The 16,555-nt window shown below is 34.1% G+C and overlaps 2 protein-coding genes and 1 long non-coding RNA gene across 8 annotated transcripts in view; 1 reads left to right on the top strand and 2 right to left on the bottom strand.

Annotated features, from left to right (window-relative positions):
* LOC123707210 (rhophilin-2) overlaps positions 1–1,837 on the bottom strand; it is a 69,053-nt gene extending 67,216 nt beyond the window's left edge. For both annotated transcript variants that reach the window (XM_045657071.1, XM_045657072.1), the window contains exon 1: positions 1,652–1,837. The gene's annotated coding sequence lies outside the window, so the exon portion shown is untranslated. The remainder of the gene's footprint in view (positions 1–1,651) is intronic.
* Positions 1,838–3,011: 1,174 nt separating this feature from the next.
* Positions 3,012–16,555, bottom strand: part of LOC123707539 — a 68,662-nt gene continuing 55,118 nt past the window's right edge. Inside the window, exons 12-32 of one of the 4 annotated variants that reach the window (XM_045657658.1) lie at positions 16,200–16,369; positions 15,693–15,784; positions 15,250–15,362; positions 14,050–14,955; positions 13,581–13,810; positions 13,295–13,408; positions 12,296–12,458; positions 12,070–12,149; positions 11,614–11,796; positions 11,283–11,406; positions 10,123–10,304; positions 9,767–9,911; positions 9,091–9,209; positions 8,222–8,384; positions 7,698–7,858; positions 6,984–7,157; positions 6,538–6,624; positions 5,601–5,795; positions 4,908–5,078; positions 4,370–4,514; positions 3,012–3,790 (exon numbers count right to left, since the gene is read on the bottom strand). In XM_045657658.1, coding sequence (XP_045513614.1) covers positions 3,499–3,790; positions 4,370–4,514; positions 4,908–5,078; positions 5,601–5,795; positions 6,538–6,624; positions 6,984–7,157; positions 7,698–7,858; positions 8,222–8,384; positions 9,091–9,209; positions 9,767–9,911; positions 10,123–10,304; positions 11,283–11,406; positions 11,614–11,796; positions 12,070–12,149; positions 12,296–12,458; positions 13,295–13,408; positions 13,581–13,810; positions 14,050–14,955; positions 15,250–15,362; positions 15,693–15,784; positions 16,200–16,369 — 4,009 coding nt within the window. In that variant the 3' untranslated portion in view covers positions 3,012–3,498. Of the gene's footprint in view, positions 3,791–4,369; positions 4,515–4,892; positions 5,079–5,600; positions 5,796–6,537; positions 6,625–6,983; positions 7,158–7,697; positions 7,859–8,221; positions 8,385–9,090; positions 9,210–9,766; positions 9,912–10,122; positions 10,305–11,282; positions 11,407–11,613; positions 11,797–12,069; positions 12,150–12,295; positions 12,459–13,294; positions 13,409–13,580; positions 13,811–14,049; positions 14,956–15,249; positions 15,363–15,692; positions 15,785–16,199; positions 16,370–16,555 lie in introns of all 4 variants that reach the window. The other 3 variants (XM_045657657.1, XM_045657660.1, XM_045657659.1) reach the window with 3 other exon arrangements.
* LOC123707540 lies at positions 4,003–8,008 on the top strand. 2 transcript variants are annotated; one of them, XR_006753510.1, is made up of 4 exons: positions 4,005–4,060; positions 6,591–6,723; positions 6,996–7,094; positions 7,737–8,008. It is a non-coding gene; the product is annotated as an uncharacterized LOC123707540 (long non-coding RNA). The 2 variants fall into 2 exon arrangements; XR_006753511.1 differs by lacking the exon at positions 6,591–6,723 and having other exon boundaries at positions 4,003–4,060.

Raw genomic sequence — 16,555 nt, forward strand, 5'->3', positions numbered from 1 at the left:
CGTCCAAAACTTTTTAACGAAAAATCGTTGGAAAACTCCTTTGGTTTCATTGAAGTCGTTTAAAAATATTAATATTGTTTAACTTGATCAACGTTTTTATACTATATTTAAATTCTTTTTTAGACACCCATAGACATATTTTGTATGTAAAGCCATCAATATCACTTGTAAAAAAACTAAGTCTCGCTATGTTCTTCTGCCGTAAAAATTTGTGAGATCCAAGTAAAAGCAAGTCGGTTAATTTATACAGTCCCTAGTCTTAGTTATTACGTAATTAGCTAACCTAACAACATCTTATAGTGACCGTATCGATAGTAAAATATTTTATGTTTTAAATATATTGATATGGCAATCACACTAAACAATCTATTTTAATATATTATATATTGTCAAATATATTGTGTTTTTATGCGATATAAATTTCCTAAATGTAAGATTAATCTATTTCTAAACACTAACTAGTTCAGTCGTTTCTTGCTATTACCCAATAGTTGAATCAATACAAATTCTCTATTGATCTATGTTTCCCCTAATGATTTCAGACGGTATCACGTATAGAAAATAATGTATCAAGAACTTTCTAGATGTTATTATTTAATATTTCTTTCAACTCCGCAAACAAAGAAGCTAAAAGGATTCAGTTAAACTTGTTAGAGGGTAGATGCTAATTAGGACATCCTAGTATTATCGAGTTTGCTATTTGCAGTGCAAAATTAATATTGTAAAAGGTATAAAAGTGACTAGTAGCTCACTAGTGAAGCTCTTGGTTACATGTTAGTTTGCCGGTGTAAAACTTTTTGTTTCGGGTTGGAAAGCCTAAGTTTCGTAGATTAAGGTTTTTTAATAGCTATAATAAATAAGGCCGTTCAATTTCCATTAATTCCAAAAAATATATACAGCTTAGTTTTTATTATATTTTTTTCTTGTTATCATTTATATCCTATATGATAGATAAGATCCTTCAGATCGGAACCCCCTCCTCGGGTAAAAGTCTCCTCCAGCCTTTTCAAACTAACTCTGTCCTGTCCTTTTTCTGCTACCTCTTTTTTATTTCCAATGATGAGAATCAGGTATCGAAAATTGGGAATAAAAGATATTTCTCATACCTGCCTATTTATAAAAAAAAATGTTCATGTTTACAAAAACTTTGTTGATTACCCTCTAAATCTGAAATCATTTTGAATATTTGCTTAATGTCAATGTCAACGATACATCGTAATCTTCTATTATAATTCTAGAGAAATGAATTTTCACAGAGTTTTATTGCTTCAGGTTCAAACTTACCCAAAATCTTATTTCCCTAATCATTTTTTTATTAGATTTATTGATTGACATACTTTTAACATTACTTGCAAATTAAATAAGAAAATATTAACGTTTGGGACTGGAATTGAAATTCCATATACCGGCAATTAATACGGGACTACGAAAAGAATTTGTGATTAGCGATGAACGTGCAATGTGAAAAGCATAGCAAAAACTACACTAAATTGCAGCATTGTTCTCTAAGTAGGTGCACTGTGCACACCAGTAAAAACTATTATCTTATTATACAAGTACGTCATCTATTTGCCGACATAGAACTAGAAAAACGTGCATTCGAAGCTTAACATTATCTTAATTATTACAATGAGTTTTGTGATTAACCTACCTTTATCGGAGCATTTTTGGTTTACATATCAGTTTTTACACAACACTAATAACTTAACACATTAGTTTATCGGATTAATTGTGAAACACTGCGTAAATAATTTATAACGTTTCTTTTGAAAATAAATACCACCAAATTTTCGTAAAATGGCGCTAGCGACGCGTAACGCGACAGCAACGGCGCGCGTTTAACTGAGGAGTGAGGCGCAGAGCAGATAACATAGTCGCAGGCATTCCATTTTACGTTTGACATTTCTGAATGCAACGGTGCGCGAACAGGTAATATTCTTACAAGTACTAATACATTGCGGGCTTACTGTTACATACATTAATAGTGATCAATAAACAACGCAATGTATACTTAACAAATACATTATCACCTGCACTGAATGAGATTACTGATTGACAGGTAAGTAGACTACAACATTCTAGGCAAAAATGCGTGCGTTTTTCACTAGATATTATAAAGTGATATTATTAGCTATAACTGTAATTATTACCCACCAGAATAGTATTTTATAGTAACTTAATGAATGAAACAAATATTCATATAAACTCTAGTTCTGATACTAAATAAAACACCAAATATATCTTAATTATTTATTCACAATAATTAGTTATACTAACAAGAAAAAATATCTTGTTAGACACCTGGATATAAACAAGCGAAGTGATATGCCTTTTACGCTAATCAAGATTAAATCTCATACATTAGATTTAATATTTAAAAAAATTACCTCCGATAATTATAAGTAGCAGTTGATTTTTCCGTACTCGTTAGCTCAATCTAAGTAGATATTTTTACTGACAAACATAAATGCACGATTTTTTTCGGAATAAACACTGACGTAAAATTTGACGTAAGCGCGTACAGGCTATATACATAGATAAATGAAAATCTTACAATAAATACAGTATTTGTCACTAGGAAAATTCTTGAACATTTCGATACTCTTATCTTTATAGTAATTAGTAATGACGGAAGATTCTAGAAATAATTATTGAGCCGAGTTATATACAATATAAAATTTGAGCAAATCACTATTTTTAAATAAATATTAATATAAAAAATTAAATATTTTTTTTCTTTGATTGTCTACGTCTACTTATAACTACAATTTACTTATTAAAATTGTATAGGAATATAAATTATTAAGTACAGTAATAATTGATAAAACCTATTTCTTTGGCTTATATACATTTTTAATTGTTATGAAAAGATGTGACATTAGATACACGTCCTTTAGTCAAAATGGTGTAATTATTAAACCATTATAACCGTTAAACATTTTTCAAAGCTCTACGAAAAATAAAATATCTACTTAATTTAATAAATATATTTTTATATAAGTCATTTCTGACTAAATATTATAATAGCAATATTTTTTATTTTTAGGAATCAATAGAACTTGTAATAAAAATTTCAAAATCAATTCGTTGGACGACGCATTTAGTGGTTTGGAATGAAGTATGTGTTTGATAGCTTCTTATTCAAAAATATTTTTTATGAAACAGCGATTATATACTCAAAATACTATGTCATGTGAAACTGGTCGTTACAAATAGGGTTTGGGGCTACACTGTAACTAACACAATACTCAACGCATAAAGTCAGTAATTTTTTATGGCTCTGTTTTATGGGTCAACGAAGTGATTGTATTTTTTTATTAGTTACATCGGATAGTTTAATATTAGTTTAAAATTGTATTTATTGCAGAAGCGTTTGCCTTAATTGAATGTATAGACTGTATATACAGGCTAAGGTAAACCTGAGCACATTTGCTCTCTTTATATATAATACTTGGCAATAACCGGTCGTGTATAAATAAAATTACCCACAAATAATAATTATCTTCCCGTATCCCTTCGAAGAATTCGGTTTACCCTATAAATTCTATTTTTAACAGTTTCTATGGGCGCTCTGCGTAAAAGCCTTGTCGCAGCTACTCGTGTCATGGCGGCTTTTAAACTCTGTGGGGATAAAATGGCGGGCGTTTCGATTTTAGATATGTCTGTGGTCAAGATGGCGCCATCTGACAGCATTGCGTCAATGTCACCGTTCAACATGGCTATGGAATCTGACGATGTGAAGTTTGAAATTGGTGTGCAGAGTGGGATGGCGTTGGACCATTTCCTATTTCTGTAAAAAAATGCGTTACGTATCAGTTTTTTTAAGTTATCTAGACATTAAACGGATCAAATATATATAAGATAATTAATAGGAGTCTTTCCTCTAACTTCGATTTTGTTCCCGTTGGAGTAGAGACTCTGAGGCACTCAAGTGCACAGGCGCTAATTAAAGATTTAATTTGGCAACTGGTAGATAGTTCCGGTGACCCCAGAGCTGGTGCTTTCCTGGCTCAACGAATAAGTATCGCAATACAGCGAGGAAATGCTGCCAGCATTAAAGGTACACTAATTATCTTTTTATTAATTTTTAATTATTTTTATTGTTACAATGTAGGTTAAGAGGTTTGATTATTATGTTTAAATTTTAATAAACGATTAAACACTATTTATCGAATAATATTCTTTACATGCAATATCAGTCATTGGGTAAGATTCAGTCGAACTTAGGACCGTATGTCAAATCCAATACGTTTTTAACATACGGAACTGGAACATAAATTACTGGGGTTATATCTTTCGTCTCTATCAAAGTTATTGTCGTCGAATACTGCTTGAATTTCCAACAGTAAAACTATAAGCTTTAACTTACTTCAAACATCTTAACATTGGCGCTCCCTTGATTCTATATCCAGGTTCACACGTAAAGGAGACAGTTTCCCCGATTTTATAATAGAACTTGACAGATGACATTCGACCGGATATGGTCGTTCCCGGATATGTGCACGCTTGAGCACCTGTAAAATTATAAATGTGATTAAAAAGTACTCTATATCAAAGAGTTCAAATATATGTTCATTTTAACTTATACGTAAAGAACAAAACTTATCCAATGAAAACATAATTTGTTTTATACCTCACGAGAAACAAAAATCAAATAATAAATCAAATTTAAAATATTTCTTTAATACAAAGGAAGAAGTATGAAGCTCAGTGTTGTCGGGTCAGAGTTGTTAAAAATATTACAATTTTTAGCTACAATTCTATGTACCAAATTGTCGTTGTTCTGGATAATAAAACATTAGTGTCAGATCGACAACTAAAAAAATAAATAAATTGAAACAACAACGAAGTAGTCATAATGTACTCAAGTACAAACATCAAATAATACTTACTGTCGTTATACTTACAAGTGGGGGGCTTGTCACTCCACCTGCCGCTGTCCTGGCACACCAGAATGGGTCTGCCGTGCAGGGTGTGTTCCGGATTGCAGTGGAATTGCAGGACATCACCAGCGCGGTATGGAGCACGTCCTAGGACGTATCCTGATGCAGGTGGTGGAAGGGCGGGGCAGGATACCTCTGCGAATAAGATTATATTTATGATTACCATATACCTATAACCTCAACGCTGAAATATATAAATCAAGTTATTATTAGTACGTTATACGGATGGAATGAAATGTTTCTCGAATTTTCTTAAGAGACCTTCAGCAAGCTGAAAGGTAATTTACTACCGTTTCAAAAGAGGCCTATCAAATATCAGATAATTTGGAATTTACATAACGTTACAGATACCGATAAACTTCTTGAGTATTAAACAAGGCAGTGGGGGAAAGTTTGCGCATCGTACACAGCGCGGGACACAAACGTCAACTGATTTACCAATCACGCGATCGACACGTCACTCTCCCACGGCCGCGCACCACCGGCCGCCGCCACCCCAGTGATACCTAAAAATCGCATCTACGCAGGCAAGGAGATTTGTTCAAAATGTTTGCCGGTATCTGTATCTTCGTTTACAAGCTTTTTTTCAGGCTGTTTTAGAAATCATATGTGGCCATTTGGAACCTTATACAAACCGAACGATAAGTTATCACAAACCTCGACAAACGGGGAAAGGTTTAGCCCAATCTGCAGCAGGTAGGCACACGGTTTCAGTAGGGCCATTAAGTGCCCAGCCCGGAGGACAGGAGAATGCTGCCCGGCCCCCAACACCTCGAGATACCACCGCCACCCTGGGTCTTCTTTCCCCATCTTTTATTGGAGTGTCGTGGATCACATCACCACATTCTACACCTGAACATGTTTTTATAGCTTGATTCCTTCTCAAAAGTAAAAGAGAAATCATTATAGAAAATGGTAACAAGAAGATACTATGTGATAATAAAATTCCCAATCCGGCTTTTCCCTGTGAGGAAAGCGACCACAACCCTCCATTAAATATGTAATTGAAGAACAGGACGATAATAAAAACAAAAAGACGCTTCACGTCACAATAATTAAAATTATGCACTTTCAACGTAAGACCATCAAAACAAGAAAAATTGATATAAACAATGCATTGAAAAAATCAGGGAATAAAAATATTGATAAATGGAAAAATATGGAGGAGGGTTTCATCCTAAATTAAATTTTTACAAGTAATACTCACATTAAATAACCAATTTTTATATGGATTCATTAATAAAGCACTAATAAATTATAAATAAGTAAAAACAAGATACATATAGTTAAAGACATAGACGTAGACAAAGATAGACAACAGATATTTACAGAATCTCTGACAACGAAGTTATTGCCTTGGTATACCATAGTCTTGTACGAGCAACAAGAAGAAATGAGAATCGTTAATAAGTTAGTAACGATAAAGTATACGCCTGTGCATATAATAATATTAGTGAAAGAGGTTAATTGTTTATTATAAGGTGTATCGTTGTTCCCATTACTGAGGGTACTGATTAGTTGTTTAGGGTAGTTCCGAAGGTTAAGCGTGCTTGGAAGACGAAAAGATCCACTCAGATACACAACAGTACATTACCCCGATACTTTGACATAGTTCTTTCTTCCTGACGAACGCGTTTCATGTTGTAGCCTAAATCTGGCTTGCGAGCTCTGCTATTAGAGGCTGAAAGAGGTACTGGGATAAGCTAATACTGTCCTAGCCAGTAAATTTATCTGGAGAGTCCAGATGGTCCAAAAATGTCTGTCTTTAATTATAACAAAAGTTAGTATTTTCCCATTTCGTATAACTACAAATAATCTTAATCAAAAATAAATCACTGTTTCAGTGTTTGCTTGTTTAATCAAATAATTAACGTCGTATATCTAGATGGTTTATGGAGTTATCGCCATAACTTTATTTTGTATTCTCTATTTATAGATTGGTAAGCTCCAAAACCCAATTTTCTACCCGTTAAATATAACTTAAAAACAAACATTGGTATAATATTTATTGAATTTTTGTTTCTCAAAATAACTACTCACTCTCACAAACAGGTAACGGTGCACTCCAATTGCCCGAAGCCCGACAGAACAAGGTAGAAGATCCTAGTAAAGCATTGCCATTCGCGCAGGAGAAGGTGATCTCACTTCCCAGTTGAGTGTCGAGACTGCTTGGAACTAGACCTCTTCGTATGGGTAGAGGTGGACAGTGGACGTCTAAAAGAGTCCATAATAATAATAATAAAAGCCTTTATTGCTGTAGTTTTTATACTAGCACATAACAAACGTGAAATCCAAAAAAAAACATACTAAAATAAAAAAAAACGGCAAGCTGGTTCGTTTTTCTTAAACGGCTTGTACCTTGGACATAAGCCTCCTCTAAGGGCTTCCACTCTTCTCTGGTTCTAGCTTTACGCATCCACACTATGTGGAACTCATAGTAGTAATAGTCCATAGTCAATTTTAAAACTGTTTGTCTACTCGAGTCCCAAATAGGATATAAGCAAACTTAGAAATAAATAAAAAAGTATACACCATATTGCTTTGACCAATTTAATATTTGTATTAGGCATTTTTATTGCTTGAGCGAATTGCGCCTTTATACTTTAGCTTTCAATTGTTTTAGTATAAAGATTTAATTTAAGAGAGTTTATAAGTACCTACTTTAAACTGTACATAACTACTCTAATATAAATATCATATTGTTTACGCCTGTTCAGTTATAGACTTTTTTACCACGGGAGCTACAAAACTCACCTTCCACGATGATCTCAACTTGATGGCTCTGTCTTGCAGGTGTCTCGCACCGGTATATCCCTGAGTCCTCCTTCTCCGCGTTCATGATGCTGAAACGGTATTCCAGCTGACTATCTCGACCTGGGTCTGTGCTCCAGCCCTCCGTATATTTCCTCTCTGAACTAGAAAATCATTAATTTATTAACGAGCGTATAACTTTAACTCCCCTAAATCATAAGTTATATTATTTTTATAATGACCCATATAACAACTGTAGAATTGGTAATGTATGGTGTTGTTCATAAATAAAATAATGTTTTAACAAATCATTACAATATCTTTTAATATGATATTAAATCTTCGATCATAACTAAGCATAGCTTGTTCAACTTTCTCTATCTTTAGCATCTTCACTAAATAATTATTAAGAATATAAAAAACGAGACTATGATATATATGGTTCAACATGATTATTTTAAAGTTATAATACTCAGCTGATAAGCCTTTACACGTAGTACAGCTAGTACCCTACTTTCGGAACTTACTCGGGGATAAAGTGAGTCACATTCCACTTGGGGTTTCCGAACCTCCTCATCCACAGACACTCCATGTGTAGGACCGTTCCCGGGTAGACCAATAGCTTTCCATCATTTGTCTGAGCTATTGGTCCGTTTGAATGGCGGAAAAGTATTGTTGGTGGCTTTTCCACTGCAAATAACGTATTTGTTACAACTTCAAAAGAAGTCTTGAGGAGTTTGTTAAAATTGTGTATTATGATATGTATCCTAAGTACGAGCAAATTTTTTTTTATCACCAATTTCTTGGAAATATTATACGTACTTCCTTCCTCCATCCTACGTACCTTTTATTTAAAATAGATATATCCCAACTCAGGGAACGTGTAGGTTTGAGAAATGGATTTCAAGGTTTTACAGGACGTGTATAATATGAGACACGTCACTATATTTAAAGAAGTTCTAAATATAGTTTAAATGTAAAAATACTTTGAATAATTATCTTTAAAAATGTTCTCTTTCACCCACTCATAAGTAAAATAAGTTGTTTTAAATCAAGATTAATTTTAAATGGTTAGTTTTGTAAGAAACAAACACTTACTGGCCGTCCTAAATTATAAAGTACATACAGGACTGTTATCAGTCCTCTTTTACTGCGGCTTATTCTTTATATAATTTATGGGAGGGGCAACCGAGCCTATGGGTCGCTTATTTATTAACACTTCGCAGAAATATAATACAATTAACATAATTAACGAAAAAGGTATATAACTGGCGGCCTTACATCTAGGATACCTCATCTTCTTACCTCGACAATCTAATGTTTAGGATTTATAAAAATGACCACATTAGAATAAAAAGTATATTGAATTTGTTTTTTATTTATAATATTAACTTACTAGCATAGTCATTTTCTTGATTTAGCCCAAAGCAAGTAGGTTTGATTCCATCCCATGATCCGCCAATACAACGTCTGGTCTGCGATCCTGTCAAGGCATACTTTCCAATGTCACTGCATCTATAAAAGGAAAAATATTCAAATATTTGTAAAAATCACAAATACTGGCCGCCAAAGATACAAACAACATAGACAACTTGCAGAAACTTTTTGTATATAATTAATACTTAATCTAATAAATAATACATCATGTTTAATATAAATTGAGAAATGTATTTAGTAACATCAGATCTTTTGTAGGTAGAAGTTGCTAAGTGAAAATTCAAAGGCGCTAATTTCTATTATCCGCCACCAATGAACGCCAAAACCTAATTAACTAGTTATTAAGGGAAAGTCCAACTTCAGTTATTAATAAAAAAATATATTCACATTTCCATTTATATTAGCTTTTCTAAAATCCTATCTAAAATATAATAACTAAAAATGATAATTTATTTAATAGAACAGAGCACACGGGTATGCTAATCTGATGTTAAGTGATACCGCTGCCCTTAACACACTACACTACACCTACACTTACATTGCAGTAGGATTGAAAGTGCGTTTCCGACTATTAAAAATGTTCTTTTCATGAAGAACCCTAAGCCTTCGTAAATCTTAAACGACATCTTACTTACCTAGACACAATAATAGCCCCGGGAGGAAATTCAACAGTTTCAGTTATCTGCAGATCATTAAAGAATGACACCACATGAGGTTCTTCATTACGGAATGTGCACGTGTTGTTGCTTATAAGTTCTTCGCTTTGAGCGTCTAATTCATCTGAAACATATTTAGCTTTTTTAACAAATGCACATTTAAGGTCCAGACACAACATGACATGTACCTTTACCTTCCAACGAGAATATCGTAATTGTGCAAGAAATTGCCAGCATATAATTTCTACCATTTAATTATGAACAACATCAACAACTAGACTAAAAAACAACTAACAACTTTATTAAAAATTACAAGCAGGAGAATATGTTCTTACCACAATTAAAACTCTTTCCAACCCAATTTCCATTTTCGCATATAATTTTCCAAGTGGTTTTTTCGCCCATTATAGATGCGATGCAACTAAATGTTATTTTCACACCGTGAGGGTACGTGTCTGTGATATCATATGTCTCATTTACGTCAGAGCCATCTCTATATATCAAAGTGCCTTGCACCCTACAAAATTACAGAATTTTAATGGTATATTACAAGGTACAACGTACGAGCCTAGAAAGTTTGTAAAGCATGCACTACACACTTGCAAAAAATTGCAACATAATGTAAGCTCGGCCAAGACAGAAAGGAAAAAGCGAAAAACTCCCGATACATTTGAACTAAGCCCTGCCACCAGAGGATTTCACGGTCGTAACTAGTAAGATCGAAGAATAGAGAATAATCACCGGATCCGGTGGTGATGATGATGATGATAACTCTAACGTAGAACTATGTCTTTCAACTTTTGGGGTAAACATGACCATTGCTTCTTCGGAGATACACATTTCTAGACAAAACAACTTTATAAAAAAAACAAAGGTTAGTCATGATTCGGGAATAACAATTCTCTGGAAGATGGAATTAACAACTCTACGTTGTTGCGCAGTTAATAAGTATGGTTTAATATCTGACGCACACAGTTCTACGTTTAATAGCTTAGGACCTATGCTCCGTCCAATTATTGATGATCTAGAATTTGATGATTAGAAAGGTGATAAACGTTATAAAAGCAAAAGTCCGAACCTAGAAGGCTCTCACCAGGGCTTCGCATCCCTGAACGCCTGTGTTCCCTTCAGTCTTTCCAGCCAGCAAATAAGAAAGGCAGACTTTGCAAAAATATAATTTTTTGTCTTCCCATAACTTTGGGCTGTGACCAAGCAAAATGCACCCATAATTGAGCACAATTTGCTTCTGCTTAGCATTAAGTCCGCAAATTAAGACCAAACGGGTGAAATGCGAGCGAGGATTTCCAAATATTATTATTCTTTTATTTTTTTGGGATCAAACAAACCACGAAAGCTACAATGAAAGCGTCTTACAATAACTCGCCGAAGAATCTTTCATACATTGGTCTAAGCTAAAACTTTTTTAAAATTATTGAGAGATTCTTGGGCCCTGAAGTGTATTTTGTCCATGTATTGTAGCAAGGAGATTTTATACCTCTCGGGTGGGGCGCAGGGTATTGCCCCTTCTTGCAAATCGGGTTCCAACTCTGAAATATCTCCTCTCACAATATCAGAGCCGCTTTGGAAATTTGATTTTATCCAGGGCCGTGTCACGTTTACTGGAATTATAAGAATTTCAAACATGATTTTTAATCGTGCTACTAAATTATATTCAATATTTCTTATTAGTAATTAAATTATTCTTTATACCAGGGAGCTATATTACTATTATAATTCCTGTAGGGCATATACTTGATTTCGAGATAAATTATTTTTTATGTGACCGTCGTGGTCTAGTTTTGAAATAATTCACATGATAAACTTACACTGCGGTCTACAAAACTCATGTACGGTTGGCTGTAATCTTCCCAAATGACAGTTGAGTGTTGCGGGTGGTGAACGTCCAGGCTCGCAAGATATACCAACAGATGACGCGTGCGCAACTGTTAGACCTGCGCGATAACCGGCCTCGTATGTAGCGCCTGTTAGCAGGGGCAGTTCGCATGGTGCTGTAAATATAAATATCATGTAGTATTATCATAAGTATGATGTATGTTATCTTATTAACTTTGATTGTGTCTACACGACAAAATTAAAAAAAAAAATTATAAATCTCCTGTTTTCGATATTAAGTCAGTAACAAAAAATAGTTTTGTTTTGAAAATAATGTTTCGTTATCTATGTCTGTTGTTCAACTGAAAATATTTATCACTGATTGGAGGAAAAAAACATACACAGGAAATACATTGGTGATATTAAATTTAGAACTTAAATCAAATTACCTGCCACACATTCGGGCATACTGGTGACTGCCCATTCACCAAGCCAACATCGTAAGTTCGTCGGCCCTTGTACATTATATCTGAAAAGGATACTTTTATAATAGGTGAAAATCAATAGCCTTATAAATTGCTATATAAGAAATTATTGTAGGTTTCTGAAATGTTATCATAATATGTTTTTGTCAAAACTGACTTTATTGCAGTAGATAAGCTGCTTCATACATACCCATATTCACAGGAGAAATGTATTATTTGTCCATTAGGAACTGGGTCTGTTTCATTGAGCTCTTTGTCATCATCTCTATTGGTGCCGGCGATAAGACTGCCCAAGTTCCCGTTTGGAGACATAGTATAGATTCCATACTCAGTCGGAGGCACGTGGCATGGTACTGAAAAGAGGGTATTAATTAAAAGCTTCTAAGGTCACGCACAATAAGTTTGTACCAGTAATCTAGTAGTAATAATAATAGTAGTAATAATTTTTATGACTCGAAATGTAATGTAGGTGTGAATGGGTGAAAATGTAAAACGAAAGAAGATACTGATCGTGAAAGACCAATGGAATGACCCCGATACATGTTGGACTAGAGATGCTGTTGTCCAATGACAATCAAACGGAATACGCCATTTGTATTCGTGTCAAATTCTAAACACCGTATATGTCGGAAAGGCAGAGTGATATACAAAACAAAATATATATATACAACATCAGGTACGATAATATTATGCCCAATGTTACAATTTTGTATAAAGTGCATGAAGAAAAATTCAATTTTTAAAGTAACTGCCTACTGATTTGAAGATTAATTTAAAACCACTACAAGAATGTACTACTAATGAACAAAGATTAGTACTTTTATGCTACACTTACAATTACACTTATAATCGTACATATTTTTTCTTAGTATCTTTAATGTATTGTTTTCATATTTCAGCTAGTATATAGTGCAAAACTTTAGTACTTTTGAAAACTGTTACAAGGTACATTATTTAGCACATACAACAACATATGTATGTTATATATTTTTCTTGCTTTTTAAGATTTTTGTTATTATATGTAGTACAGATAGAGTCTTGAGGAGGAAGAAAAAATTATTTGATAGCGGGATTCAGGAAATGATGTCATCGCATTAACACCGCAGGTTGTAAATGTCGCTACTAGAGAGTAGTCTATACTAAATTAGAAATCGTCAACACCTCTGTTATATATAGGTTTATTACTTACGAACTTCACACACAGGCTTTTCCGGCTTCCATCTCCCTCTTACACATTTAGCAGTTGCATTCGCCTCAAGGTTAAGACCATAGCCCTTTCCACATGCTACTCTTACGATGGTACCTTAAACAAATGTGTAAACTAAGAAATACTTAGGTATACTTTAAACTACGTGAGTTTACGCCCGTTTATCTGCAACAAAAGTGTTTCTTGTCTCTCCAAGTTTTAAAAGCCTTTTATAAACTTGAAGGTACAAGGGCTTATTAAGAATTTGTATTAATAACTATTAGCTTACCAGAACTAAATGTATTATTTGGGTCTCGTCCATATTTGACTATCTCTATATTAACATAGGGTTCACTCTCTATTGGGTCACAGGGACTTTTAGGACGGCCTTTTTTACCATTTTTCTCATTCCCATTCTGATTTCCTTCGCTTTCTTTATTTTCGATTGTGGCATCGTCTTCAGTTGACTTACTCTCAGATCCTGCCTGGCGATTTCTTCCGCCCTTGCCATCTCGTCCACTGTAGTAAATGAATAACACTGTTAGACAATATTGCCACATTTCTGATATTTAATTTTTGTAGATTTGTAAGGATATTTATTATTTTTTTATATGAAAATTTGGTATAGATTGGTTATTGAAATAGATTACAACGTTTAAACTTTGTTAACACGTTTTAGGCATCATATTATAATAGAACCTAAATAAAAGAACCTAAGAATATAAAGAAATTTTAAAATCAAACTAAGAGTAACTTACGTTTTAGGCACTGTCGCTGTAGTCTGATTAAGTCTATCTGTTTTCCGACTTGTTCTCTTATCTCGTTTATCCAAAATATTGAGAAACTCCGTAGAATTCGTAGTCTTATGCTGCAATGGTATTACTCTAACTCCTTTCATATCAGTAGGCGAGATCGATTGAGTCTGTAATGGAATTACTTTCAGAAAATAATCAGATATTTCACTTGAATCCTCTTGCGTAGGTTTAACATAACTTTGCGTATCATGTTCTTCGTAATTGATATTTCGTTTCTCCCTAGCCTTGAGTTCCGTGCCTGATTCAATTTCCATAGTATGATCGGGTGAGTCAGTAACATTCAAAAATCGCTTACGTCGTCTATCAACATATCTTTCGAAATATTGATGTTTGAGTTTATTTATATTTTCTGAAATTTCATTACTTGTGTCTTCGTGATCGGGGAAAGCACCCCCTTTTAGAATAGTTAGTTGTGAATCATCGACTTCCATAGAATCCCCGTAGTCTGGTGTTTCATCATGTACAATTTCGTCTTCTTCCGGCTCGTAAACCGGTTGGTAGGAGTAGAACTTATGTGCTATTGGTTCGCCGTGAACATTATAAACAGTATAGATGGCTGTTGGAAGATTTCCATCATCGGGTCCTTGAGGTTCCAACATATCTTCGTCAAAGTCTAAATCAAACTTCTTCATCATTTTGAAATTTGCATGTCGTAGCGTCGGTTTTTCAGTGTCATGATTGTATTTTTCGTATAACTGGTCTAAGTTTTCCTGTGACGTGTCGAGACTCTTGCGAAGGTTGGTATAGTACTGCCTGAGATAGGCTGACCGTCTATGCCGTACTTCAGTGTCAGTGATAGATCTGCGTCTTCGACTCCAACGAATCCGTGGATGTTTATACAGTGTACACCTAAAACAAATATTATACAGCTTTAAATATAAACCTATACGGTATACCAGCGTCCTACGTTAAAAGAACATTTAAAGAATAGAGGAAAAGTCTTCACGAAGTCAAAAACTCACGAAGTGTACTTTGGGCCTTGCTAATCAATTATATTTTCTACATAATTATTGTAACTATTGTTACATTAATATTATGTGTGTATGTTACCTTAAATTAGACACACTCTTTACCAAGTGATTGAACACTCGTTATAAAATATGTTATGAAAGTATAATTTTAGTTTTGTCTGATTTAACGTACTTTGGTAATTCCCTAGGGCTCCAATGTCCACCTACACACGTGGCACCAGGAGCTCCTTCAGATAGCACATATCCTCGGTCACACTCATACATTATCTGCTTGTTGTTGACCACCTGTTATGTATAGTTAGAAGTTGATAAATAAACCAACCAAATTCAGAGATATAAAGTTTTCAAATTATATATAATTTAGTTTGTCACTTGTACACCACACTAGAAATCAATCGTTTATTAATGAAATTATTAATTGTGACTGTGATATTACTTTCTAGTATTTTACATGAACACTAAAATAATTCAAAGTGAATTTAACAGTCGACCAATGACATTTTCATCGAACCCTTACTATGAATTATATTTATTTAGCTGCAATCTTTAAATAATTTATTTTTTGTTGACGGCCGGGACTAATACTACCGTATCATATTTTATTTATTTTATTACCTTTTTCACATATGGACGGTAGTCGTATAATCCCATGTTACCAACCAGAAGTACTTTTCCGTTCTCTATGTAACCCGGAAACGGGCAGAACACTGCAATTTATTTCAAGCGATGAAAAAAAAATTACCGTACTAATCCGATCTTGTGAAAGGAACTAGATAAAACCACTTAGCGATAGACGTGACCACTACGAGTCCATTGTGTATGGAAATAATCAGTAGTTATAGTACAGACCAGCAGAACATTATCAGTAGTATGGTAGAGGATTGGAAAACCATCCAAGATCATATATGATTTAATCAATATAAAATTCATACCTCTAAAACATGTCTATGAAAGATGGTACAGATCAGAAACGTAACTGTTCAATACTGTATAACTAGCATACTTATTCCGCTCGAAATCATTGCCTTGTTTTCTATTTTTTTTTAAACCCTCGTACCATTTCCTCAAAGACAGGCATCTCATTCTGGCGCTGCAGCTGTCTCATTAAAAAAATATACTCACACTCTTCACACTTGGGCGTCTCTCCGCTCCAAGTCCCAAACGAACAGACAACAATAGGATTTCCCTTTAACTCAAATCCGTCCTTACACCTGAATCGAGCCTTCATACCGTGTTCAGTTTTTGGAGCTATCACCATACCATTTCTGGGAAATTTCGGCATTCTCTTGCATCTGAAAAATATATGTTTTTTTTAGTTTGTATAAAATCCGTCCCGTAATACTTAATAAGCCGTTTCGCCCGTAATCCTAGAACTTTCGAGCTGCTAACAACAAGAGTTCCACATTTTTCTAAAAGCGGTGTTTAGAAATAGTGTAATGCTATATAGTATGGGAACTTTACGCGTCTTTCGTCTGTCA

This window comes from Pieris brassicae, chromosome 3, assembly GCF_905147105.1.
Source record: "Pieris brassicae chromosome 3, ilPieBrab1.1, whole genome shotgun sequence".
Lineage (NCBI taxonomy): Eukaryota > Metazoa > Arthropoda > Insecta > Lepidoptera > Pieridae > Pieris > Pieris brassicae.